This window comes from Giraffa tippelskirchi, chromosome 6 (genome assembly GCF_054371585.1).
Source record: "Giraffa tippelskirchi isolate mGirTip1 chromosome 6, T2T-mGirTip1v1.2.pri, whole genome shotgun sequence".
Classification (NCBI taxonomy): Eukaryota; Metazoa; Chordata; class Mammalia; order Artiodactyla; family Giraffidae; genus Giraffa; species Giraffa tippelskirchi.
The window spans coordinates 70,495,757-70,522,839 of record NC_137280.1 but is presented as its reverse complement, the minus strand read 5'-3'; the positions used below and the strand labels follow the sequence as shown (position 1 = coordinate 70,522,839).

The 27,083-nt window shown below is 41.8% G+C and overlaps 1 protein-coding gene across 21 annotated transcripts in view; it reads right to left on the bottom strand.

Annotated features, from left to right (window-relative positions):
* Window positions 1-27,083, bottom strand: part of KHDRBS3 (KH RNA binding domain containing, signal transduction associated 3) — a 153,162-nt gene that overhangs the window by 25,410 nt on the left and 100,669 nt on the right. For 18 of the 21 annotated variants that reach the window (XR_014057615.1, XR_014057608.1, XR_014057614.1 and 15 more), the window contains 2 exons: window positions 26,723-26,918; window positions 5,900-5,982 (listed from right to left, as the gene is read on the bottom strand). Coding sequence is in view for 11 of the 21 variants with exons in the window: in XM_081504025.1 (XP_081360151.1) it covers window positions 5,900-5,982; window positions 26,723-26,918 (279 nt within the window). In the remaining 10 variants the exon portion in view is untranslated. Of the gene's footprint in view, window positions 1-5,899; window positions 5,983-15,477; window positions 15,580-26,722; window positions 26,919-27,083 lie in introns of all 21 variants that reach the window. The other 3 variants (XR_014057613.1, XR_014057612.1, XR_014057611.1) reach the window with 1 other exon arrangement.

The window sequence follows — 27,083 nt, the reverse complement described above, 5'->3', positions numbered from 1 at the left end:
TGAAAATGTGTTACTGAATCTTGAAAAAAAAAGTGCTATGGGCAGTGTCTGCCCAACATTAGCCCTTCATGGACCACTTTCAGGACATCTGTCATCTACGTCCGCCATTCATCCTGTGAGTGACTTAATATTATTCTCTGTATTATAGGTTTCATTTTAACTTAAGTAAATTTACTATAACTTATAGCAATATTATTCATAAAATCATGTGGTTGATATGGCAATTATACTTTCCCAATTAAAACTAAAAGTGTCTGCCCATGTGCCACCTGAAACCATGCTGTGAAACACCAGTGATAAGTGCAGTTCTTTGAGAAACACTATGACAGAAACAAAGTGGACTGAGATCAGAAATGTTACTAAGCAAGTGACTCGGGCCACTTACTAAACCTCTCCTTCTGTCTCAGTTTTCTCAAGAAAAGGGGTAAGAATATCGAACTCTTAGAGTTAAACTTAAGATCAGAGGGGATATGTGTGGGTGCACACACACATTCACCCTGAGACACCATACTGAGTTAGAGGTCAATGCGCATAATCAATGGCAATACTAGTACACATTAAGACTTTGGCCCTTAGACTGTTCCTTTTCCCTTCTAGGTTGTAGCTTCATTTTTACTATAACCTTCCCTCCTTTTTTTCTTACTGTAGGGTCCTTGACTGAGAATATATTTACAGCTTCACTGTATAAAGTGGGTTGGTGTGTCCATTACTTGGTCATTGTCCACACATTACTGTGTAAGAAGTTTGTCGTTAATTGCTATACTGCTTAGTTTGTGCTAAAGAGATTCCTTCAGCACTCGTGCAGCAAGCAGTCAAAACCCTGGGCTAGGTGAAAGCACATTTCACAAAAATTCTGCAGGGTGTGGTTAATCCAGCCCAACCATTACTGTTTCTAAAAATCCAAAACAGCCAACCCTGAAACAATACAGCGCTATCTGCCAATAGACAGTGATTTTACTGATGTTGAAATGCTACACCCTAAGTTGAACAATAGGTCATCATTTCCAAGGTGAAAATCACAAATTATATTCACACCTCTCAAGTCAGCTGCTGAGAAGACATTACTGCACATATAATGCTAAAGATGCCAAGAGAAGCAACGGCAAACTAGAGAGCAGGGCAGACGGCGGCATTAACTTCTGGCTCACTCACTGCTCTCCTTGCAGCTGGCGTCTGAAAACACAGCTAGCGTACATGGAGCTTCTTGACAGCCTCCATTACTCTGCCTATTTGGATAAAAGCACTTAGGTGTTGTTTTGTCATAAAAACAAGTCAATAATTTTGTATTCTAAAATTTTTTCTTAGCTGGATAACGGTTTTCAGAGACAGACAAAAACCTAAGTTTAAGTACTCTTCAGCAGTGTATTCTTGGGAAAGTTGCTAAACATCACATCTTCAACTTCTATACATGGAAAAATTCAGCAGGTAGGACCATTGTGAAAACGGAAGGTAACGCATATACAGGACATAGACAGCTGAGTGCAAGGCTTAATAGATTCTCCCAAACTAGCAGCTCTTATTTCTAATTTCCTGTTTCAGCATTTCTAAGTGTTTTCAGGAAAATCACAGAGATTGTGGAGGATGAAATGAAATAAGTACTTGAAAGTACCATCAAACCACAAACTGCTACGGGAAATAAGTACGTCAACATTAAATCCACCAGAAAATAAAACTGTTGCTACGCAGTCATCCATCCACTTATGCTCAGGGGGTAATTAGCACTTTTTGGAAACCCTTTTTGTTCTACTTTCTTTACAATTGATCATTAGAGGAATCAAGTATTTCTTAGAGAATTTACAAATATTCAGAAACACAGACTAAAATGTTCTGAAATTTGAATGCAGTCAAGATAACTAACAGATCTCCTCAAATAGTTACCTTTTGGTGTGTGTGATGAGAGCACCTGAAATTTACTCTCTTAGCAAATTTCCCAAACTCAATACTATATTATTAACTACAGTCATCATGCTGTAAAATTGTGACTGTCATTAGAATTATAAATAAGACATCAAATGAAAACTAATCCCACTTAGTTGAGAAGGCTCCGATCACGCCAAGGCAGGTACAGGTTTGAGCACTGAGGCCATTTATCATCTGTTCCTTTACTCCTCACAGCTACTCCAGAGCTGTGTGCCCATAGGAATGAATCAGTAACTATTTTTGTGCTGATGTATATTAGAATAATTCCAATATTGTAAAGAACAGTTCATATTTCTCTTCACAGAAATAGGTGACAGCTTGTTGCTCATTAAGTGTGTGAATTCAGGTAAATAACGCTTGTTTTACACTGCAGTACAAGGTCATTACAAACATTGATGGGAAACGTAGCTGAACTATGCTGAATTTTCTAGAACTCTGTAGGGACTCTCATTTGTACTCTAATTTTCATACAAGGTATTTGAAAACTGATAGAGAAAATCCCTAATTTGTAAACCTCCTGAGACAAACTTCTTTCCTGCAACAAAAGTGTGATAAAATGATTACAGCACATGAAGTGTAGACATCTAGTTTTAGCCTGCAACATTAGCATGAAGATAAATGAAATTCTCAGGTTTGATGAAAGTGAAGAATCCTACTGCCGATGCGGGAGACACAGTAGACCTGGGTTCTATCTTCGATCCCTGGGTTGGGAAGATCCCCTGCAAGAGGAAATGGCACCCCACTCCAGTATTTTTGCTAGGATAATCCCATGGACAGAGGACCCTGGTGGACCTATAGTCCATGGGGTCACAAAGAAGTCGGACATGACTGAGTGACTGAGCATGCACACAGATGGGAAATATGAATCAGTTTAAGCAACTGAAATCAAAACCGTGACAGAAGGCAAGCTGAAAGATGATGGAGCAGAATACAAAAGAGAATGCTTGGGGCGAATGTGGATCTACCACTGCTCAGTCCCATGGGTTAAGATAGGTGAGTTAACCTCTCTGAACCTGCATGCAAGGAATGACATGTTTAGACTTGAATTCTGCAATATTTCAGGGCACACTGAGCAGAGAGAGTCTCTGTGAGGCCAAGGTCCAGTACACCAAGCGCACGGCCAACCCTCAGTACTGACAATGAGAATGATGGAGATTTACTGGTCAGTGCCCACTACTTGATTTGGGGGATGATTTCAAAATTTGCTCTAACCGGCTTAGACAGATTTCTAATTCTGAGACATACAGTGTTGTACTTAAGCCAATGTTACAATATGTGCATATTATGAACTGACCTGTCCACCCAGAATCATAAATTGAAGCCCTACCCCAGTACCTATAATGTGCGTTTAGACACAGGACCTTTAAAGAGGTGATGAAGTCAAATGAGGCCTTCCGTGGGCCCTCGGTCAATCTGACTGGTGTCACTGTAAGAGAGGAAATCTGGGTACAAGGAGGCAGCAGGGACGCATGCCCACAGAGGAGAGACTGTGTGAGGACCAGCGTGACAGCATCAGCTGCACGTCAACGAAGGAGCCTCAGAAGAAACCAGACCTGCCAACACCCTGATCTTGGACTTCCAGCCTCTATGACCCCGAGAAAATAAGTATCTGTTGTTTAAAATAGTCTGTGGCATTTTGTTATGGTAACTCTAGCAAACTAACACAGCTCCTAGAAACACTTCTTCATCCTATTCCATAACATAGCTGCTTCATCATGATTTACAGTAATTGCTGAAGAGGCAGACAGACAGACTGAGGTGCAAAGTCGGGCCCCTTAGCTTGTAAGATGCATGATCTTAGGCAAGTTTACCTAATTTTTATAAACCAGTCTTCTTTCTTTAAAAGGACTGATGCCTATTTCATAGGTTATGAGGATTAAATGAATACTCAGATTACCTGACCAATAGTGATTTCTGCATTTTCCAGCACGTGCAATTCTCACACAATTCTCTGTAGTCCTTCAGGTAAGATGAGTTGTAGCACTGAAAAGGTCACGACCAAGAAGGTGGCTGGGCTATCCGTAAGATGTTCCTTTTAAGCGAGTCTTCCCTGATGTTTAAACGGCTTATAATTTATAAGGTGCCACCTAACTGGCCTCTGCCTCCAGGCTCACCATCTGCCAACCCGGCCTCTACATGGCCTTCTGGTTACTTCTCCAAACCCAAGTGTGAACACACCGCTCCCCAGCCTGTACCTCGTCGGTGACTCCCTAGTGCTGCCGACAGTCTGGAGCCTGAGCCCCAAGCCTGGGAGGATGTAGTCACCCGCCTCCTGCCTCTTCTCTCCCGTGCGTTACACCATCAAGCCCAGACAACACGCTCCGTGCCATGCTTGGCTTTGGGCAATGTCCTTCAGTGTTCGTACCTTCGTGACCCCTACTAGCTCTTCACTTTCTCAAGTGAAATGCCCCCCGTGTTACCAATCAGACTCCAGCATTGTCTTCTTAGCACTATTTTATCTCAAACTCTCATGTGGTTACCATATTACATTGCTTTTAAATATTTGTATTTCATTCTAGACTGTGAACTTTCCAAGGAGAGGGTCTCTGTCTCAATAATCTTTGTAACCCAACATTGAGCACAGTGCCTACATTTAAAACATGTAGTGGACATTTAATACATGCTGGCTGAATAAATGACCACAGGAATGAATGCTTGTGAGCAATCATATTACTATGTTATCACAGTTTAATATGGGCAGAGTTCAAGCTCTCCAAGTCTGCTTCACACTCTGCATTAGCTATTTACTTCTCTGAACCTCGGTTTCATCATCTGTATGACAGACGTGTTAACTCCTGCGCTGCCGTTCAGACTAAACAAGACGTGTGAGTAAAGGATTGTACTCCATGTATGATTTTTGCCTAATTACTTAAACTTATGCTCTATGTTTTTTTTTCTTCATCTATATAATGGGAACAGCCCCTCATACTTCATAAAATCGCCGGAACACTGAGGGGAAACACGTAAAGTCTTGTCTGCTGTTTACTGTGTGCAAGTCACTCCAGGTGTGCCCCAACCTTCAAGGATACAAACACCATGCACAAGCCTTTCTGGAAAGAAGACCAGCTGGGAGTCAAAGTTTAAAGGCTACTTAATTGTGACACACTATACCGGAGAAAAACCTGGCATGAACAAAATGAGAAGAAAGTATATCCCTGCCCACCTCAGGACCCGAATGCCGATCTGCTTAAAGCTTGCCTTGCCCCACATGAGTTCAAAAGTAAATTTATGCTTCATCAAAAAACCCATGTAGTCCATATTTATTGAAATTTATGCTTCATACAGCCAGCATTTTGGCTTGTGTATGTCTATCTTTGTCTTCCACTTAGAATTTTAAGCATAAAGCAAGAGGCTTCTTGGGATTTAGGAAAAGATTCTGAACAGAACACATAAATTTCATACACTAATGAACATCAAGGTCTACTATGCCATGACTATAAAGCTGTGTTTCCCCTCTGATAACACTCATTTCTAAGTGAAGACTTCTTCAGAAAACGAATCAGAACTAACTCATTTTTCACAAACAGGAATCTGAAGTTGTTAGAAAACAAGAGCACTGTTGCTAAGAAGCAGAAATGATTTATGAACACTGAACAAAACTTCCGTCACTCCCATCCCCTGCACTGACGAAGCAGGAAAGTCACACGTTTCTAAGATAATTTGGAGCCTCTGGACTCGAGAGCCACAGACCTGGCACACACTATTCTTCCTTAGAATATACTGAACACTTAAGCTAAATTTTTGGAGAAAATAAAAGTTTCAAATTTCATTTTCCAAGACGCATTGCTTTAGCACTACAGTAAATTGGAGTGCAATACATGCTAGTTGGTAGGACAGACAGTGTTTCTCCGATTAAAACAAAACAAAGGCCAAGTCAGATCACCTTCACTGGCCAATTGTCATACTGTTTCCAGAGGGTATAAAATGTGGACAGCACAAGTGTCTGCTGTGAGATCTGTTCAGAAAGAGTGACGCTTACCTTTGGGTTGGGGCGCTATAGCTGTTATCATAGGAATCATAACTCTGTTCATCATAAGCAGTGCCATATCCATCATCATAGTCCTAAAATACAACAGAAGGACAAAAAGTTCAGAGAAGTTTCTGGAAAGAAAGAAGCATTCTGCTTTCAGCGAATCTTTATTAATTCAGCTACCAATGAACTCTATATCTAATTATAATGTAAAGAAAAATATAAAAGTGACATCACTGAAAATGATAGAGTAAGAACCTCCAGAAATTCCCTCTGAAAAAGCAAAGAGAAACTGGCAAAAACTGTCAGAATGAACATTTTTAGAACTCTGAAAATTAACCATAGGCTTACAGAGATCTAGGGAGCATTTATTTTTAAAAAGTTGGCTGCATCTTGGAAAGAACAGTGAGCTCTGATGTTGTACCTGTTCTATTCCCGTCCCTCACCCCAGCTCTGTAGGAGCCCCAATCAATCAAGCAGGAAAGCAGCAGGCCTGAGGTGAGGGGGCAGGCAGGGTGGAGCGCTTTCCAAACACCATTCCCAGAGGACTGTCTTTATGGGACCTGACTTGGAGCTCATCCAGTGCACAAAGCCCTCTTCCTGAGGATCTCTGAGAAAGTAACTAGGCGCAGCTGTTCATGATCTCAGCTGCTTGAGCTGTGGAGGAAAACTGGCACAAACAGGCTACAAGGAAAAGTAGAGGAATGCGAGACCCATTTGGGCTTTGCAAAGCTCTGACATATTTCTGGAATTAGGTACCATGTCATATAGCTGCCCAGGACAGAACTGAGAAGGTCCTGAGTGCTCTCCTCTGGCTGACCTTGAGGTTCAGTGTAAGAAGGAAAGTCAAGGCTAAGCCAGAGTTAGTTGTTAACTGACTGGCTGAGTGTTGAAGACCTACTCCAACATGTACTCACAGGCTCTTGGCAAAGATGAGGGACTTAGTTTCTAAGCATTTGATAAGATCTCCATCCAGTCATCAGCTGAGCACTACGGGAACAGAGAAGACACTTCCATGGCAATGCAGGATAAATACCAACTTCACGATATAAGTTTAGAAAAGTAACTAAAGTCCCGGCCCAAAATGTGGAGAATTTGATTCCCACGTGGAAACATTACTTATTAAATGTCCAGTTTTAAGCAAACGAAAATATGCAATGTACTGCTGCTGCTGAGTCGCTTCAGTCGTGTCCAACTCTGTGCGACCCCATAGACGGCAGCCCACCAAGCTCCCTCGTCCCTGGGATTATCCAGGCAAGAATACTGGAGTGGGTTGCCATTTCCTTCTCTAGTGCATGAAAGTGAAAAGTGAAAGTGAAGTTGGTCAGTTGTGTCCAACTCGTAGCGACCCCATGGACTGCAGCCTACGAGGCTCCTCCGTCCATGGGATTTTCCAGGCAAGAGTACTGGAGTGGGGTGCCATTGCCTTCTCTGATGCAATGTACAGAGAAATGCAAAAGTATAGTCCATAAACAAGGAAAAAAGTAGTCAATAGAAACTGTCCCTGCAGAAACCGAGAGAGTGCACTTACTACACATAGATCAGTTATCTGAAGTGTATTCAAGGGACTAAAAGAGAGACTGCACAGAAAAAACTAAAGAAGGGTATGAGAACAATGCCTCACCAAAACAGAGAATATTAATACAGAAAAGAAGCCAAGGAAATTTCTGAAGTGCAAAGTATAACTCAAATGAAAGTTTCACTAGCGAGGTTCAAGAGCAGTCAGTCTTTGTCATCTTAGTTATTAGTTTCTTAGATATACTAACAAAAGCAAAATAACCCCCCAAAATGCAGAGAAAATGGACTCCATCAAAATTAAAAACTCCCGTCAAACAACATTAGGAAGAAAGTGAAAAAACAATCCACAGTGTGGGAGAAAATATTTGCAAATCACACATCTGATAATGGTCAAGGATCCAGAATAGATGAACTGATGAAGAACTGTCATAGTTCAACAACAGAAAGACAAGCGACAAGAGCTAAAGCCATCCTCCTGGTTCTACGGGTACATTCTGAGGACACTGTGCAGATGTGATAACAAGTACACGATGGTTATTTCAAAGCTATTTTGGAAGTGAAAAAGGTCCAGAGAAATGATCATTCTGTAAGATCAAATTACATATGCTGCTCAATGACATTTATATCCATGGAAGTGTGACTCCTACTCTACAACTGACTTCTAAGTTTCTGGGGGTAATCAATTACAGTGACTTTGCATTTACTGATATTTAGTTAACATTTAAAAGAGCCAGGATATAATGTAACTATTTTTGGAACATCAGTATTATCAATGATAATCAATTTAATGATTACCACAGATCTCCTGAAGTGGAGAAATGTGGTCAAGGGGTAAGAGAAAAGATCTGAAGACAGATGGGCTTCAGTATTTTACTGTCACTGATTTTAGACCAGATTTTAAAGTGATGACCTTGGTTATTCTCTTTGAAGAAGCATCTAAATATCATACCTCAATTTATTTAACTTAGAAAAGCAAAACTATATAAAAAGCAAGTTAAATTATAATGCATTTAATTGTGTGAGACAAATATTAATTCAAAGGGGTGACACTGTCTTTGTTCAGTTCAGTTCAGTCGCTCAGTCATGTCCGACTCTTTGCGACCCCATGAATTGCAGCACGCCAGGCCTCCCTGTCTATCACCAACTACCGGAGTCTACCCAAACCCATGTTCATTGAGTCGGTGATGCCATCCAGCCATCTCATCCTCTGTCGTCCCCTTCTCCTCCTGCCCCCAATCCTTCCCAGCACTGGGGTCTTTTCCAATGAGTCAACTCTTCGCATGAGGTGGCCAAAGTATTGGACTTTCAGCTTCAACATCAGTCCTTCCAATGAACACCCAGGACTGATCTCCTTTAGGATGGACTGCTTGGATCTCCTTGCAGTCCAAGGGACTCGCACGAGTCTTCTCCAACACCACAGTTCAAAACCATCAATTCTTCGGTGCTCAGCTTTCTTCACAGTCCAACTCTCACATCCATACATGACCACTGGAAAAACCATAGCCTTGACTAGACGGACCTTTGCTGGCAGAGTAATGTCTCTGCTTTTCAATATGCTATCTAGGTTGGTCATAACCTTCCTTCCAAGGAGTAAGTGTCTTTTGATTTCATGGCTGCAATCACCATCAGCAGTGATTTTGGAGCCCCAAAAAACAAAGTCTGCCTCTGTTTCCACTGTTTCCCCATCTATTTCCCATGAAGTGATGGGACCAGACGCCATAATCTTAGTTTTCTGAATGTTGAGCTTTAAGCCAACTTTTTCACTCTCCTCTTTCACTTTCATCAAGAGGCTCTTTAGTTCTTCTTCACTTTCTGCCATTAGGGTGGTGTCATCTGCATATCTGAGGTTATTGATATTTCTCCCGGCAGTCTTGATTCCAGCTTGTGTTTCTTCCAGCCCAGCGTTTCTCATGATGTACTCTGCATATAAGTTAAATAAGCAGGGTGACAATATACAGCCTTGACGTACTCCTTTTCTATTTGGAACCAGTCTGTTGTTCCATGTCCAGTTCTAACTGTTGCTTCCTGACCTGCATACAGGTTTCTCAAGAGACAGGTCAGATGGTCTGGTATGCCCATCTCTTTCAGAATTTTCCACAGTTTATTGTGATCCACACAGTCAAAGGCTTTGGCATAGTCAATAAAGCAGAAATAGATGTTTTTCTCGAACTCTCTTGCTTTTTCGATGATCCAGCGGATATTGGCAATTTGATCTCTGGTTCCTCTACCTTTTCTAAAACCAGCTTGAACATCTGGAAGTTCACGGTTCATGTATTGTTGAAGCCTGGCTTGGAGAATTTTGAGCATTACTTTACTAGCATGTGAGATGAGTGCAATTGTGCGGTAGTTCAAGCATTCTTTGGCATTGCCTTTCTTTGGGGTTGGAATGCAAACAGACCTTTCCCAGTCCTGTGGCCACTGCTGAGTTTTCCAGATTTGCTGGCATATTGAGTGCAGCACTTTCAAGCATCATCTTTCAGGATTTGAAATAGCTCAACTGGAATTCCATCACCTCTACTAGCTTTGTTCGTAGTGATGCTTTCTAAGGCCCACTTGACTTCACATTCCAGGATGTCTGGCTCTAGGTGAGTGATCACACCATCGTGATTATCTGGGTCATGAAGATCTTTTTTGTACAGGTCTTCTGTATATTCTTGCCACCTCTTCTTAATACCTTCTGCTTCTGTTAGGTCCATACCATTTCTGTCCTTTATCAAGTCCATCTTTGCATGAAATGTTCCCTTGGTATCTCTAATTTTCTTGAAGAGATCTCTAGTCTTTCCCATTCTGTTGTTTTCCTCTATTTCTTTGTATTGATCACTGAGGAAGACTTTCTTATCTCTCCTTTCTAGGAGTAGGCTTATACAATTTATACATGACCACCTGAGATTTTTTAATGTTTTTTTCAGAAAGGAGGAATTGAGTATTTATTGAAGAGGTATGTGTTCAGAATTTTGAAAACAGATAAATATAAAAGGAATACTCATTAAATAATGGTAGAGGAAGAATAGAAGTCAAAAATATCCTTGGAACATACTGGAAAGCCACAATGTCTGTTGCAGTAGCTAAAAGTGAGTTGCTAATATAGCTATGATCTTCCAATGACCAATGCAAGGAGAAGAAACAGATAAGATTCAAACAAACAACAATACAAAACAAAAATTGAGATGATTTTAGTTATAAGTAGCAAAATGAGATATTACAATTCTGGTGAATTAATAAATTCAGAAATTAAGAAAGCAACTATCATTCTTAACAATAAAAAAAGTAATTTTTACTACATTAAAAAAAAAAACAAACAACACCACCACCTCCCTTTAGCCCCTACCCTGTGGCTGGCACTCCTGCTGGGCACCACAGAGGGAAAGGGGTGTCCTGGTCTCGTGAGGACTCTGGCAGAGACGGCAGGTGACTAAAGAGAGAACCATCAGGCAACACGCCAGCTGCTATGACAAAGGGAAGCATCAGGGCGGCACAGAACAGCGCAAAAGGCAAAGGCGAAGAAAGTGTCCCAGAAGTGATGAAAACAGAGAAAAGCAAAAGCAGCTGGGAAGATTTATTAAAAATCAGGCAGAATGAACAGCATGTTCGAAACAATGGAAGTATAGACATAAGACCCCTTCTCGTCCAGGGTCAGGTGGGCATGCTGTGGTGCAAATGCAGACGGGGAGCAATGAGCCTGAGACGCCCATATACAGACCATGTGTGGCCAAGGTACTGGGTGTGGGTTTAGATTCTGCACCTCAGGAATCTCTCTGGAAATGCTGTGGGCGTGGTGGAGGAAGGGTCAATCTGGAGGGCTGGGTGTGCAACTAGGTCACTGCCTTTAGCATGTGGTTTGGCAAAATGTAGAGCTTACTACTGCTTCAGTAATTCGTTAGTAGCGTTAAAAGAATATGGCTTCACCCATGCAGAATTCTATGCTTATTTAAAGAATCAAGATTCTTTAAACTCCTATAAATGACTGGAATTTTCTTAACTGGAATGTAAAGTAACAGACTGTTTTAAACTTAGTTATTCATTCCTTGCTCAATTATTCTGAGATAGTATTAATACAAGGCTGTGTGTGTTAGTCGCTCAGTCATGTCCGATTCTTTCCAACCCCATGGACTGTAGCCCACCAGGTCCCTCCGTCCATGGGATTCTCAGGCAAGAATACTGGAGTGGGTTGCCATTCCCTTCATCAGGGGACCTTCTCAACCCAGGGACTGTACCTGGGTCTTCCACACTGTAGGCAGATTCTTTACCATCTGCGCCACCAGGGAAGCTCTAATACAATGTTAGTTTATTTGAATTTTAAAATTGTTTAGGTCATTGAATAATTGACTTCCGTATTTAACATTGATGATTTAAAAAGATTAAAAATGCAACTCTCACAAGATTTCTTTCATGATGATTTCACAGCTGGATTTGTCCATGGCGGTGTAGCCTCTTCCATTACAAGCATTATTTGTTCAATGGACAGGACTTGAAAAATACAGAGGAAGTATGAAGCAGATTGTAACGGACAAAAGGAGGAAAAATGAGTGTGAATGTGGATAAATGTGGCTTCTGGGAGGAAGTGGAGAGGATTCTTGTTGATACCTGCTATTTTATTGTAAGATAGAGATGAGATCGTTGGCTGAGAACAGCTGGAGCGGTCAGCCAGCAAAGGATCAACAAATGGTTAAAACGAGGAAGGAGCTCATAAGCTGTAACTACTGAGCCCATGGGCCCTGGAGCCCGTGCTCCGCACAGGAGAAGCGACCGCAATGAGAAGCCAGCACGCAACCACCAGAGAGGAGTCACGACTAGCCGCAACTAGAGAAAGCCTGAGCACAGCAACCAGATCCAGAAAACCGAAAGTAAATATTTTTTTTTAAAAGAGGGAACAAAGATGGACAAGAAATAAAAGTATATTAATAAACATTCTTGCAGCATTCAAGAGACTTATTTGTCAAGATCCACTTCTGGACTTTCATCTTTGATAAGAAAGACGTCTAAATGGAGCTGACAGGGTGACCTGGACACTTGGTAGGCGTCAGGGGGGCCACAGTAGGCAAAACATGTTCTAACATAGGTAAAGAGCCTTCATCTGCCATTCCCAACCTGAAAACCACACACATATGACCCGATACCAAGAAATATTGCTTTGAAGACAAAAGGTGTTCTAGGATAAAGGAAATAGCATGACCTATTTAATTCTATTTCTGTCACAAGTAAAATCAAGCATAAAATTTAAGATGGGAAAAACCATTTTAAACAGAGAATTTACAGACGTGATTTAAAAATAATGTTTAGGTTTTGGGTCCTTTTAAAAGGAGGTTATTATGCTAACTATACACCACCTCACTACAATTAGGGTGAAAACTGGTCATTTCAAAATGTACAAATTTTTCATATAAAACACACTGTTAAAAGATTATTTAAATCTAGGCCTATGATTATTTTGAGTTTATCAAACACACACATTAGCTAAGAATAGTCTTTTGAAAAATTCATTTTTGCTGAGGTTCTGAATAATAGTAATATCCTTGTTGAGTATCACCAATGACCGTGAACACATCACATAGCCAAGTTATTTTATAATTAAGGACAAAATCACAATTTTAATAACAACTCTAAATAAGAATCTGTCCCCTATAATCATTGAAATAAGACATCATTAATTCAACAATCAAGCTGTATCCCCACGCGTTGATCTATGGCTGTGAGGAATACATTACGCAGATTCTAGACTCACACAACCCCTTCATCGCAGTCTCTGGAGTCTGACGCCTGTGTTCTGATTCCAGCTCTGCCTCTGACCTGGCTGTGTGGCTTTGGGGCAGTCACCTGCCCTCCTTCCACCTCAATTTTGTAATCTTAATTCACCCCTGGCTGTTTCCAGTGGTTGTGGGAGAAACTAACCCAAGAAATATACATGAAGGCTGTCTGGCACAGCTCTTGCCCAATAAACCTGGTTCCAGTTTACTGGAGACTAATTTCCATTAACATTCTCAAGCTATTAGGCCAAAGAAACATCAGAGATACCCAGGTAGCTTTCTTTTGGTGAATGTGATAAATTCTTAACATATTGTCTAAGCTGTGATGTCTATATCTTCATTCTGTAAATACGAGTATTAACTACTACTGTGATTTTTTGATAAAAGAGTGGCTGACCAAGAGTACTTGTAATTCTATCCATATCTGGCCACAGCTTTTAAAAACAGATCTCCATCAATTATTCATAGAATGTCTTCCCTCCTCTGTTTGTCTCTCACTGAGAGAGAGCTAGATTTATTTAGATTTGACAAGGAATACAATGTAATATAATACAGAAAATAACAAAAAGAGGTTAACTCAGAAATTCCACAAAGGAAAGGGAAAACTGTAAATAGAAAATTAAACCAAAAATCCCACAAAGATGAGAAAAGGGGGTAACTCAATTTTATTAAGCCCACATATGTACCTCTGGTAAGGATTTTTATGTCAGTTTTTCCATTTTCCCTGGGAGGCTGGCACTTGTTGAATGCCTACTGCTCTGAGCCCTTGGGGATATTGTATTGAACAAACAGAACAAAACAAGCACCTCTGTCCTCAAGCAGCTTCCATTCCGGAAAGGAACAGACACAACTCAGTCCTCAGGGACACAGGGAGAGAGCGGGGATGCTGGAGATCTCGGAGAGGGGCCAGGAGTCCTCACAGAAAAGACTGTACAAATGCGAAAGAAGAAAGAACCTGCTTATGTGGATTTTTGATTTTGCTGGTGGTGGTACTGGTACTTCCATAAGAAGGAACAGCAGGTGGAAAGGTCATGTGGGGTGAGCCCGGGAGGGAAGCACAGGAACCATGTCTCGGAGGCCTTTGGGGCTTCAAGTGAGGCGCCGCTGGAGGCTCTGGTGCCTCATGTGATCTTCAGGGCTGTCCAGGTTTTTATTTGTTTCATTGATTTAACTTCCAATACACTACTTCTTCCCTTATCTGTGTTTAACCTGGAACTATAAACCATTTCATTATTTTTTATATTTTTCAGTTCTCGAGTATCTGTTTTCTATATTTTCCAGTTCTCTGCTTAAATCATCAATTTTGTCTTTTTAATTCCATGATTATAAAGAACATAAAGATTGTGTCTGCTATATGAATCTATCTCGGTCTGTTTTTACTGGTTCCTCATCTTGCATGCCTATAATTTTTGATTAATTGCAATTATATATGAAGAACGAGAGAAATAACCGAAGGCCCACACTGCTGTGTTTCTCTAGAGAGAATTACACTTGCTCTTGGTGGAAGACAGGAGGACTTGCAGTCCCAGCTTCACCGCACCCCACACAGGGCGGTGATGACAAGCAGCCTTCCTCTGGGAAGACAGCTTTTGTGGGTTCCCATTCAAAGTCAAGGGGATTTATCAGCCTCCTACAACCAAACTTGGAGGGCCGTGGACTCCCAACTCTTCAACCCTCTAAAACTCTGGATTTCGTTTGAGGCTCAATTCAGCTTCTCAGCTACCTCTTCAGGAACTGGGAGAAGCCCTCACAGCCTTTCTCAACCAGGGTTCCACCAGAGTGAAGCCCAGTGCCCCATGGTGTCCACTCTGTATGAAGTGGGCTCACTTCTCTCCTGAGCATGCAGAGCCGCGGTTGTTGGTACCACCCCCACAAAGCTAAGGAAATAATCATGCACGTCATTTTCTATGTTCTGCCATTCAGATGAGGAGCCCCAATTCCTATCAAATACCCAATGTATTTGATTATTACCTATATCGTTCACTAGAAATGCAGTCTCCCTGAGAACAGGGGCTTCACCGACCTTGTCTACTAGTGTCCCCAGGGCCTGGCACAAGAAAGACTTCAGTAAATACTTCTGAATGGTGACTGACTGGTAGTGAAGGGTTTACATGGGTTCTCTCATTCTCCCACGGGTCGTGGCATGACTGGCCAGGAGAGAGGTCCCAGGTGCCTCCAATCCCATGGTGGAGGGGAAAGGGCTCCTGACCCACCAAGACGTACACCTGATTCATGGTGCAGAGGTTGCTCCACAATGAAAACATCCTTATCAGAATTTCATAAGGTTAGTATTATGATTAGTCCTTGCTCAGCTTGCAGACTCACCCAGAAACCTTCAGATTATCATCTGGTCTAACAGTAGAGGGATCAGATGTCCTCAAGGTTTGTTCAGCTTGAACAAATCTGCTTGACGGAAGACGTGCTGTTCTGTTATAAACAAGAGTATCTGGTCTGTCTAGTATAATGTTTTTAATACACAAACTGATCATGTTTTCAACTTTTTATTCAAGCATAATGTAAGTCATAGGAAGGTACAAACCCCACGCACACAGCTCAGTGAGCCCAGCTGTGTAATCAGCACCCAGATCAAGAGAGGGAACATCTCGGCCCCTGGACGCTCCCCTTGGGCGCATCCTCAGTTACTACCTCCTCATAGAAGGAAAGCCACCCCGACTTTCAACACCGCTAGTGAGGTTTACTTGCTATTGAGCTTCATAAGGATGGAATCAGAGTAGCAACCCCTCTGTGCCTAGTTTCTTTCAATCAGCTTCGTGCTCATGAGCTCTGTCCATCGTGCTGCAGGCAGCAACCACTGGTTCCTTCTCACGGCCTGAAAGCTTGCCTATATGACTGTACTATCACATCCTTATCCACTCCAGTTGTAAATGCTTTGTCTTTTAGTTTTGCCTACACACCACTTACGTAAGTCTTATGAGTCTGTTGTGGTTCCCGGAGCAGAACCGCTGCGCCTTGGGAAGAAGGCCTATTTTTAGCTTTAACATGTGGTACCAAACCACCAAACCCTTTTCCAACATAGTTGTATGGACTGACATTCCCACAGCAGTGGGTAAGAATTCCTACAGCACCCCATTCCAGTTAACACTTGAAATTGTTTTAAGTTTAATCTTCCTGGTGGGTGTGAATAGCATTGGATAGTTCCTAACAGCCCTATGTGATAAGCACTAAAATTTCCATTTACAGATTAGGAATTGAGGTATAAAGTAGTTAAGCAACTTGCTTAAGGACACACAGCAATTAAAGGCACAGCAAGGATTTGAAACTAGTCTGGTTCCCATGCTTTTAACCACTGTGATACATTGCCTGACTCTATCCTGAGGGTCAGACCCTGTACCCTAATGAACTCCCCAAGATCGCACTATGAGGATATCTCTAGATGTCCCCCCAAATACTCATGTAAATCAACTTCAGGTGTTCTTATTCTGAAGCATCACTGTACTTTGTTTCCATGTCAAGAAATCAAACACTGATTACTCACTCCGTGGGGCTCTGTGGATAAAAAGGCATGGCTCTATCATCAGCTTAAAATAAAATGGGAAAACAGACAAGTAAAGGAGTGACCATATCACTCCAAGATGAGTACCCTAACTAGGATGTACATACATGGATCCAAATAATAGAGAAGGACCCCCTGGCGCATACAGGGGATTGTGGAAGGCTTCATCGGGTCCTCTGTAGACTAGGATCTACTTGCAGGCAGGACTGAGCTCTATGCAAGCTGGTTAAAGGCTCAAGAAAACAATAACACTAAGATGGCAGGTTCCTGTAGTAGGAAATCCATTGTAACAGGACTAATCTAGTGCCTCAGCATTAACCCACCTGAGGGCTAGGACGCATCCATCATGCTAGCTCAGATAACAGTCACTAACCTTCCTCATTAGGGAGGTAGGATCTGCTTTCCAGGCCTCAGAGACACTATCATTTCAGAGTCCTCTGCTCCCTGAACAAAGTACTTTTCTGGGCTTGTTTCTGCTTAAAGTAAGGAGGAAAAACAAAATCCCTTCATATTCATAAGTTTAAAATCTGAAATTACTTCTTAAACTATTGCATTTCTAAAATAGGTCAACTTTTCAAGTAGTTTAGGAAAGAGACAGATTTGTGAAGCTCCTGATAGACATTTCAAGTAAATTGCACTTATTTTTGCTTCTGGTAAAATGAAGATAAAAAAAATTACAGAACCTTCATCTTTTTATCTATAATAAAAAGGTGTCCCTAGGCTTTTCAATTCACATTTAAAATGCATTTTCATAAATAACCTTTTCACAATCTGTACTGTTTTAATTAAATTTCTCGCTATGGAAAACAAGATAATTGAAGCAGTTTAGAGATTAGTTAACTGTCAAAAAATTATACCAGCAGTCACTGCAATGGGGAAATTTGCGTCAGTACAAGTCTCATCGTACTCAAACTCCCAGACTAGTCACATAATTAAAACTTCAGGTGAGCTCTCAGAAGAATGAGGAGTGTGCCTTCACTGAGTCTTTAAACAAAAGCTGTATTAAAGAATGACATGTACATTTTAAAGATATATTTGGTTTTTCCCTAAAGGCTTTCACTGATGTTCCTAGTTGACTAAACTTCAGAAGGGTTTATTCTTCGGGCAGATCGAGAAACAGTGTTCCCTGTGGTGCCATTTTACAGACAAGGACACTGTCTATGTAGTGTTTTCTGGAGACAAGTTTCTTCTCTACAGCTTTAACGAGCCTGATCGAGAGAATAGGCAGGTCTGCATGTACAACACAAAGTTTAGGTTTCTCCCATTAAAACTGTCTCTATGACTCTTCAAACCTGGGTTAGGTTAACCAACGTAAGAAGTCCCATGAAGAAATACTAGTTGCAGAAGAACTAGTAACACCAGTAACTTACTCAGTCATGGACCACTTGCTCTAATAAGTTTCATATAACAACCTTTATATCGGAAGTGATGAAATAATTTTCCCATTCATTTGATAATTTCTCTGTTTGCAAATACAGAGTTTTACATTAGATGAAACTGGCTTGTCCAGGAAGCACTGGGTCTTGGCTAAGAGTGCGGCTCTCAAGCCAGACTGCCCAGCTTTACATTCCAGCTCTACCCTAGTGGCATGCCACTAGGAAGTGTTAACTCATGATGGTGTTTTCCGGATATGACAGATCCATGCAAAGAGCTGAGAAATGTGCTTGTGAGGAAGTAAGGGCATGTGGGTTTTATTACTAACTAGAAGTGTGATTTGGGAAAAATTAGCTATCTTCTCTAAACTGCCTGGAGATCACTTCACGGGGATGAAGTGAGGACTGAATAAGATGCTATAGGGTAAAGTGCCCAGCACACTAACATGTTCTGTAAATACCCAACAAATGGCAGCTTCCTTTTCTTCCATCAACTTCTAGAAGTTGAAGAGTACTCTGTTTTTCTGTCGTTACTGAATCAGAAAAATACTAGAAGTCAGAAGAGTACTATTCTATACTTCTCTGGTGGTTTCCAAGTGAAACCATCTGCTCAGGTCCTGTCCTTCTAAACGTATAATCAATTAAAGCACTAACTTCTGACCTGAAGACTGAAGTTGATGAGCTCACAAAGAAGCGTCTAGAAAGCTCAGGAGCTTTTGCAGTCAGTAAGACAGGCCATCGACTTGGAAGGTCCATGGCTAGGGAAGTGCTGACATACAGTTATGATTAGGTCGCCAGCTCTGGTGCTTCTACTCTTTCCTCATTTATTTCCTCCTTCTTTCTAAGTCATAACATTATACAAGATAGAATACTGTGAATAAAAGCTTCAGACTCCAGGTTAGGGAACCTGGGATTGAATCTCAGTTCACCCCTTTTCCAGCCCACAGGCCCTGGGACGGGTGCCTGCCCTGGCACAGTGCAGGCCAGGATGCCCTTCCTTCCTACTGTCCGGGTGAGGACTCCACTTGGAAGTGCTGTGGGGACTGGGGCAGCAGCGTGCCCCACTGTACATCGAATCGTCCATGGAGAGGGCCTGACCGGAGGGTCTGCAGGGAAGAGGGCCTGGTGCTCTGGTCAGATGGACCTGGCTCTGCTACTCCCTACACTCCTGCAGCCTCGAGGAGCCTGCATCTCCTCCTCAACACACGCAAATCCCTTCGTGTGCCAGCCACCCTGCACCGTGCTCAAGACGGCACTGCCACACCAGATGGGGTGGTTTGAGGACAATTCCACATTCTGTTCAGTAAACATCATACAGCTGGGTAATCAGAGCATATCAAGTACCTGAAAGAGCTTTCATAGTCTGATGAACTCGTACACCTTCATCGAGAACACTCCACTGTACATATGTTTAAAGGTGATTAACCCATCAGCTCAGACTCAAAAGCTTAGACTGATCACACAACATTAAGATAGCAAGGGATGTTAGTGAACAGTAAATACCTCCTATGAATAGATGGCTGACACAATCATAATGAAATGAGGGAAAAAATTATATGATTAAAATTTCTAAGACAATTTTAGTTTATGCATCTTGAGAGGTGAGCTTGCATTTGAAAAAAGATCTCATTTTTAAAATTATTTTTCAATATTTGTTTCAGAATTCGAAAGATTCATAACCACTCATCTTAGTTTGTTTCTCTCATTAGAATGCTTGCTTTGTTTATTCTGTGACCTTCTTTTCAGTATCAAGATTTCCATTTGATGAAAATACAGTTTCTTATTAAAAGAACATGTTTAGGGTGACAGTGGAAAGCAAGTCAGTTTCAGAAAATAATCAATTACAGAATTTTAAAGTTGGAAAAGAGGTTAGAACAGCATCTGGTCCATCCTGCTGATTTACAGGTAAAATACCATCACCTGCATTGTGCAGAAGAGGAAACCAAAAAGGTTAGTTTACACAAAAATAGTGATGTAGACAATAAGGAGAATTAGAAACTGAGTATTTTACATCTCAGAATAATATTCTTTTAATTAAACTGCATTCTCTTTCATATTTATTAGTTCACTAAATGTTTGCTACAATTGGCTTTGACTTTATTTCACGAAGTATATTTAACAGTGTGCATGACACATGGAATGACAGAGTTAGTTGGCATTAGTAAAAGTCATCCTCATATGTTTATTTAGTAGCTCCAAAATGTCAGGCCTCATGATAGGCTCTGGGCAAACTAATGTTTTAAAAAATGATGTAGTTCTTGCCCTGAAGAAATCCAGTCTACAGGGGACAAAGACAAGTAGGTCGATGCTGAGGCAGGTGCACAGAGCACCCAGGATGCTGCCGCCTGTGCCTGATGAGGACCAGGAAGGCTTCACAACTGAAGAATAAACAGTAACAAGAACTGGTAGGGACAGAACAAGAAAAGGTATTCGAAGAGAACCAAGAGCATGTACAAAGCGACACAGTTCAAGTCCTGCTCTGTTTAAGGAACTGCAATGCAGGGATCGATGGAAATAAAATGATAATGTGGGAAGGGCAGGGGGTTAAAAGATGCTGTCGAGAAAGTCTTCAGACACCACTAAGAAGAATCTCAACTTTATCCTCCTAAACTTCTATAACTAGTTCTCACGCTCAAGGGATGGCCAAGCAGTAGTATCAATCAGGCTTTAGATGCCAGAAAGTACAGACTAGAAGTGATATGAAAAACACTTTATTTAAGGGAAGGACCCAGGGGGAGGGCAGGACCACAAGCAAAGGTGAGACTAAGGAGGCAATGGCAATCGTCTGTCTGTCCATCTGTCCATCCATCTCAACAACCAGAGTTTACTGAGGAACTACTATATGTGAGGTGGTAGGAACGAGAGTAACACAGATTTAAGGTTTGTGAGAAGTCAGATGTGAGAAAACATACAAACAGCTAACTGCTAGGTGTGGAAGGTGCAGGCTCTGAGAGAGGATGTCGTCACAGCACGAGCTGGACGCGGGAGGTGGACGAGAATGTTTCCTGAGATGCAGGAGGACCGGCGTCTTCCCTGAAGTGGCTGGGATGGAGGTGAACTGGAGCTCAGTTACTCATGGGCAAGTGAGCCGTGTCTACTGTGTGAACGCAGGGAAACAAGACGAATGCACGCGATCCTGGGCGCTGGGTTCCCTCAACCTGGGCCCTGGGGGCCACACCTCAGCCTCCACTGAGCTGTGAGCGCCGTGGGAAGGAACAGGGAGGGACCCTACAGAGAGTCAGAGGGGTGGCTACTAACCCGCAAATGTCAGGTGACAGGATGGAAGCGGACAAGACTTCAGAGATGGTAAATAAGGTGACCACACTGAGTGTCTGGGGAACAGTCGGCCCTCAGTAGCCATGAGGGGCTGGTTCCAGGACCCCCTCGGATCCAAAACCTACAGGTGCTCAAGCTCCTATATAAGATGGTACAGTATCTGCGTTATCACCTACCCACCCCACCCTTGTACCTTAAATCATCTCTGGATTATTTATAATACCTAATGCAATGTAAATACTATTTAAATAATTGCCTGCATGTGGCAAATTCAAGTTTTACTTCAATTTTAGAAATTTCTGGCATAAAAAAAAAATTTTTCCATCAGTAGTTGGTTGAACCCGCTGGTGCCAAACGCAGATACGGAGGGCCCTCTGTACTTCGTGCTTTCTTTGTATGTGGAGCCTAAAGCAATTCATCAAAATGGATTTCACTTTACAGATTCATATGTAAATTGGACTCTGTCAGGAAGCATCAAACATGTCCTTTTGTGTAATGACACCAACATTTTGAATTGTTAAAGTGTTCTCATTGAATATATTCTGGGTTATACTAATTATTTCTCAGTTATTTAATTATTTGGACATAAGTAATGAATCAACGTCATTTTGGGAAAAAGATGCTTCTTGTCCTCAAAAAAAGAGATGAGAAGTTACTGTAATTACGTCTGATTTTACTAAGTTAAAAGTGGAGCAGAAGGCCCCAATTTATACTCGAATGGTTGAAAACACATCCAGTATCCATTTTCTTCCTTTTTGGAAAAAAGCTAACTGTGTTGAATTGCACTGCATTCTTCGAGTTATTCTTAGAAGACTAGTGTTCATGGAGATGGTTAACCTCTGCTATTCATGTGGCCACTGTGAATTCTACATGCTTTAGTGATAATACTGTTCTCAGCATCAGATTTATTTGCTAACAGAGGTTCTTCTCAATGATACATGCTCAGGGAATGTTTGTGACGGTGACTCCGATGAAGAACAGTTGGCTCAGATGACATTATAAATGATCAAATATCTTCACCAACTCACCTTGAGAAAAATCAGTCGAATTTCAATAGGCACATTTTGACAAGAAAATACTTTTACATTATCAGGTTTTCTTGCTTGGGCTAAGAGGAAACACTTTTATAATGCGCATACTATTATGTCCACTTTTATAATGGGTAACTATTTACTAAAAATAATTTTAACATATATCATAAATTGAATTTTTCTTGGGCCTAAAACTGCACTGGCATATCTTCATTTTAGTACACATAATCTGAAGAACATTGAGTATTTTAAGGACTGAAATATATAGTTTCTCAAAAAAACCACCAGTGGTGGCAGGATTAAAAGAACAGGTTTCATCTCTTTTTTGTTTAAGTAGGCAACTGATAGGACTTCTTTGCATCTTTTATTCTGGAAATAATGGCCTCAGATACTAAATGTTAAATGAAAATTAAAATAAATAAACCAAATGGATAAGATATAACCAGCAAGTTCTATACAAAAAGAACATTTGTTACACAAATGTATTTCAAGGAAATCATTAAAAATTACATTTTTGAGTTCTAAAGGAATGACAAGCCTTTTTTAGAGATATAGATGCTCTGAAATTCCTAAAGTGAAAATGCTGTTTCAATTTTTTGCCAGTACATATAATAATGCCTTATTTTTTTATCTAAGTGCTAACCCCATCCCATTCGTCTTAATGGCCTTCAGTTTCCATTGCCCTACTTAAGGCAGCTTATAACCAGAGAATGATTAAACTGAAGGGACCACAGAGGTGACCTCTGAGGGGAGCAGTGTGTGGGACCTGCGGCACTCTCCTGAAAGATGAGCGGACCTGACCCTGCCAGCTCGCACAGCATGGTTTCAATCCAGCACCGTCTGCTCAAGACAGAACACAGGCCCTGAGTAGTGAATCCCGTCTGTGCCCTCTCCCCACCGCGTGACTTGGGAAAAGGCACAACTCCCCAAACCTTAAGTTCTCACAACAGGACCACAATACCTCTGAGGGGCTGTGAGAACAAGATGGCATAACATAGAAGATGGTACCTCATGGAGAGCAGTTTCTCATTGAATGTTACATCCTTCTTGAAAGTTCATTCTTACACTGAGATCAGATTTATAATACGTGATTCTGTGATTTTCAGGAGTTACACAGAATCAGCCTTCCACCTCTGTAATCTGCAATTGCCCTACTAACCCTAGAAGACGAGAATGATGAAAGGATGATCTTTTTTCAAATGCCAGCTATCATATTCTTCCCATGGGATGATTAGAGTAATTGGCTTGGAAAATATCAATAGCAACCTTCATTAGGAAAACTTACCAGGTCTCTGTGCAGGGGTGACTAGTCCAGTAAACATTCACTAAGAGCTTACAACGTGCCAGTGAGACTACAGACTGACTAAGATACATGGTGCTTTTCCTGAAAAGTCTACCATCTTCTGAGAAACAGACATATACTAAGTGAAGATTGCACAACACTGCTAACAAGTTAGATATAAACTGCTAAGTGATGAAAATCAACATAAAACACAGGAGGAGTTTGGGGTGGGTTCTCCACAGGTGGCAATTAAAAAAAAAACAAACTCAGTCTTGAGAATATTCATTCTTTCTGGAAATACTTATTAAGGACTAACTATATGCTGGCCATCATACTAGGTGCTGAGAATATAAATGATATTCTGATGCTGAAGCTGAAACTCCAATACTTTGGCCACCTAATGCGAAGAACTGACTCACTGGAAAAGACCCTGATGCTGGGAAAGATTGAAGACGGGAGGAGTAGGGGACAACAGAGGATGAGACGGCTGGATGGCATCACTGACTTGATGGACATGAATTTGAGCAAGCTCTGGGAGACAGTGAAGGACAGGGAAGCCTGGGGTGCTACAGTCCATGGAGTCTTTGAGTCACTAAGAGTGACTTAGTCATGACTGAGTGACTGAACTGAACTGAGAATACAAAGGTGTCGACGATGTGTGTGTGTGTGCGGGGGCTCTACTCTCATGGGATTTAAAGTCTAATTTATGATTATTCCATTAGTGGAGTAATTATTTTAGTATACTCTAAGGAGACCACTTTCAACTTTCCCACTTGTCACATGAATGAATAACTGCTTGGGAGGTCACAGAATCCAGCTTTTCTAAGTTGGATATTCTGTAGTGTACCCACCTGATCGAAAATCCTAGAAATAAGCAAACAAAAAAACAGAATACTTTTCCCCTTCCCATGTTGCAAAGCTAAGCAGCCAGTGTGAGTAACCTTTAGAATCTCAAAAGGTTAAGACCAGCGGCCAATTACATCCAGGACCGCCAACGTGGCCTTTTGATTTGTGATCAGGCAGCATGAGAAAGACCCTGGGTGGGAAATGCAGCCTTGGGAGAGCCAGGTGTGAGTGTGGGCTCACCCGATGAAGGCTGTGTCCTCCTTCAGAGCCTCCACACTTGTCTGCTCCTGAAAGGACATGTGGGTTCCTCTGGGGAGGCCACTATCCCCTCCCTGCTGTAGTGGACGGGAATAGGGGTTATTAACAGAATATTTTGCAAATCAATTGTTTTAGTGTTTTCCCCATCATTTATCAATAAAAAGCAGAGTTAAGCTTAGAAAACCAAGTGCCTTGAATTTCTCTCCCTTTTGCTCCCCTAAATTTTAATCTTTCAAGAAATTTCTACTTGTATTCATCTCATTTTACTCAAGACTCACTAGAGTCAACACTGAGACACAGAACACGTGCATCTGGTTCACACTATAGGAATCCATCCATCTCGTTGAGTAGAAAGATGAATTAATGGATGGAAAGAAGGCACTAGGTCTTTCTGAAACAGGTAGATTGTGAAGCCAACAAAGCTAAGTCCCCTCCTGACTCATCCCATGTTTATGGCACAGGGGGGCCAGGATCCACACACCTGCCTGATGATGATGACGACACCACCCAGCACATTTACAGCAGCCAAGCCTATGAGAACTCCAGGGAAGCTGAGGTGGAAAACAGCAGACATCCACCTCCTCAAAGGAATTTCACAATGTTTCCCTTCCTTTCACAACAGTCTCTGCCACACTCATAAGACTCAGCCCTTGCGGATGAGTCTGAGGCCCAACTGCCAGTTTGGTAAGAAGACTAGTAAACAGGACCACATCCAAGTGTAAGGAACACAGAGACAAGACAGAGACCCGTCCTTCCCCAACTGAATAGCCAAGTGGTGAAACTGTCCATATGGGATTTTGTTTAAAATATACTCCACTGAGCTCCCAGTGTGCCCTCTCTGCTGAGTGTGAGGGGGCACAGCTCTCGTCCCTGACCCCCAGCAACCAGTCCAGCCGGGAGGCTATGGGGATGCCCAGCAGGTAGGCTCCAGTAACAGCTGACCCGAGTCTGCAAGGACAGATAGGAAATGGTCAGAGGACGGAGAGGATCTCTCAAGGCAGAGACCGCTGCATGAGCAGACCTCTGGAAGCCTGAGAGGACTCAGCACACTTAGGGAACTACCAGAAGTTCAGGATGATCAGGACAAGGGCTCAGGTCTTTAAAGTGGCTGCAGATGACATGGAAGAAGTTGTCTGTGGCCCAGGGATTACATCAGACTTCCAGAAACTGTGCAAAGAGCTCCAAGCAGGAGACCTCCATTAAGGGAAATGTGAAAACCTAGTGCTTTGGGCACTGCAGGACTGGCATTGCTTCCCTTTCTTTGACAAGAGTTGATATACTCTTCCTTTAATATTAATACTTTCAGTGACTAATATGACACATCTATCCAGGACTTATTTTCCTCCTTTATGTTAAAATAGAAAGTCATAGAAAGAATCCCAGGGGTTCTATATTCTTATTAAAGAATCCACCGCTTCCACCCCCTGCTGCCCATTTTCCATGGATGTATTTTCTTTCTCTTATGTTAAGTAAGTCTGTGGACTGTATCAAAGAATTACTGAATGATAAATGGAAAAACTGATTTGCATTAATTAAAAAAAACTAGGAACTTTTATTATTTTCTTCACTGAAAAAGAATTTCCACTAAGAATCCATATTCAGTAACAGAATCTAAGAGGAAACACTTAAGGGTAAAAACAGCTTGTTATACGCAGGCAATTATTTTTTAAATGACTGAATCACTCAGAGGCAACCTGTAGTGGATGAACGCTACGTCACACACCTGCGGGGCAGCCTGACAGCACATGTCCTTGGTCCTAGGCTTGAGCCTCCCCACCACCCAAATTCACCTTCACAGTTATTTGACAAAGGAGGTTATTTCTTTCGCATTTTCTGTGTCTGTGATACCAAGGACTTATTTAGCACTCAATAAATGCTAAAGAGCTCAATTTAAGCAGGGTGAGGGATACTGGTCACCACGCCTGATACTGTCTGCATCACAGACCATCAGAGCACCTTCATTTACAAACTTCAGAGCACCTTCACTTACATAGTCTCCATAGGTCTCCTGCGTTGGGGGCGGCGGTGGAGGTCTGTACCCAGTTGGGGGCACTCCTCGTGCTCTGGGAGTGAGTAGTCCTCTTCCACGACTCACTGGCCCTCGGGTGGAGAGGACGCCCCTGGAAGTCGGTGTCCCCCGTGGTACCCCGACTCCCACAGGCCGGGCTGAGACTCCTCCCCTGCCCCTGCAAGCAAGAGGGTCACATTAGCAATTTGCATGGTGTTCTCCAGCATTCCAATGTTCACGTGCACTAACACCTCACAAAAATCAATGTTCCATAAATCTATAAAAAGAAATAAGGACACTATACGCAAAGAAAAAACTAAAGCAAGTCAGGAACAGATATCTA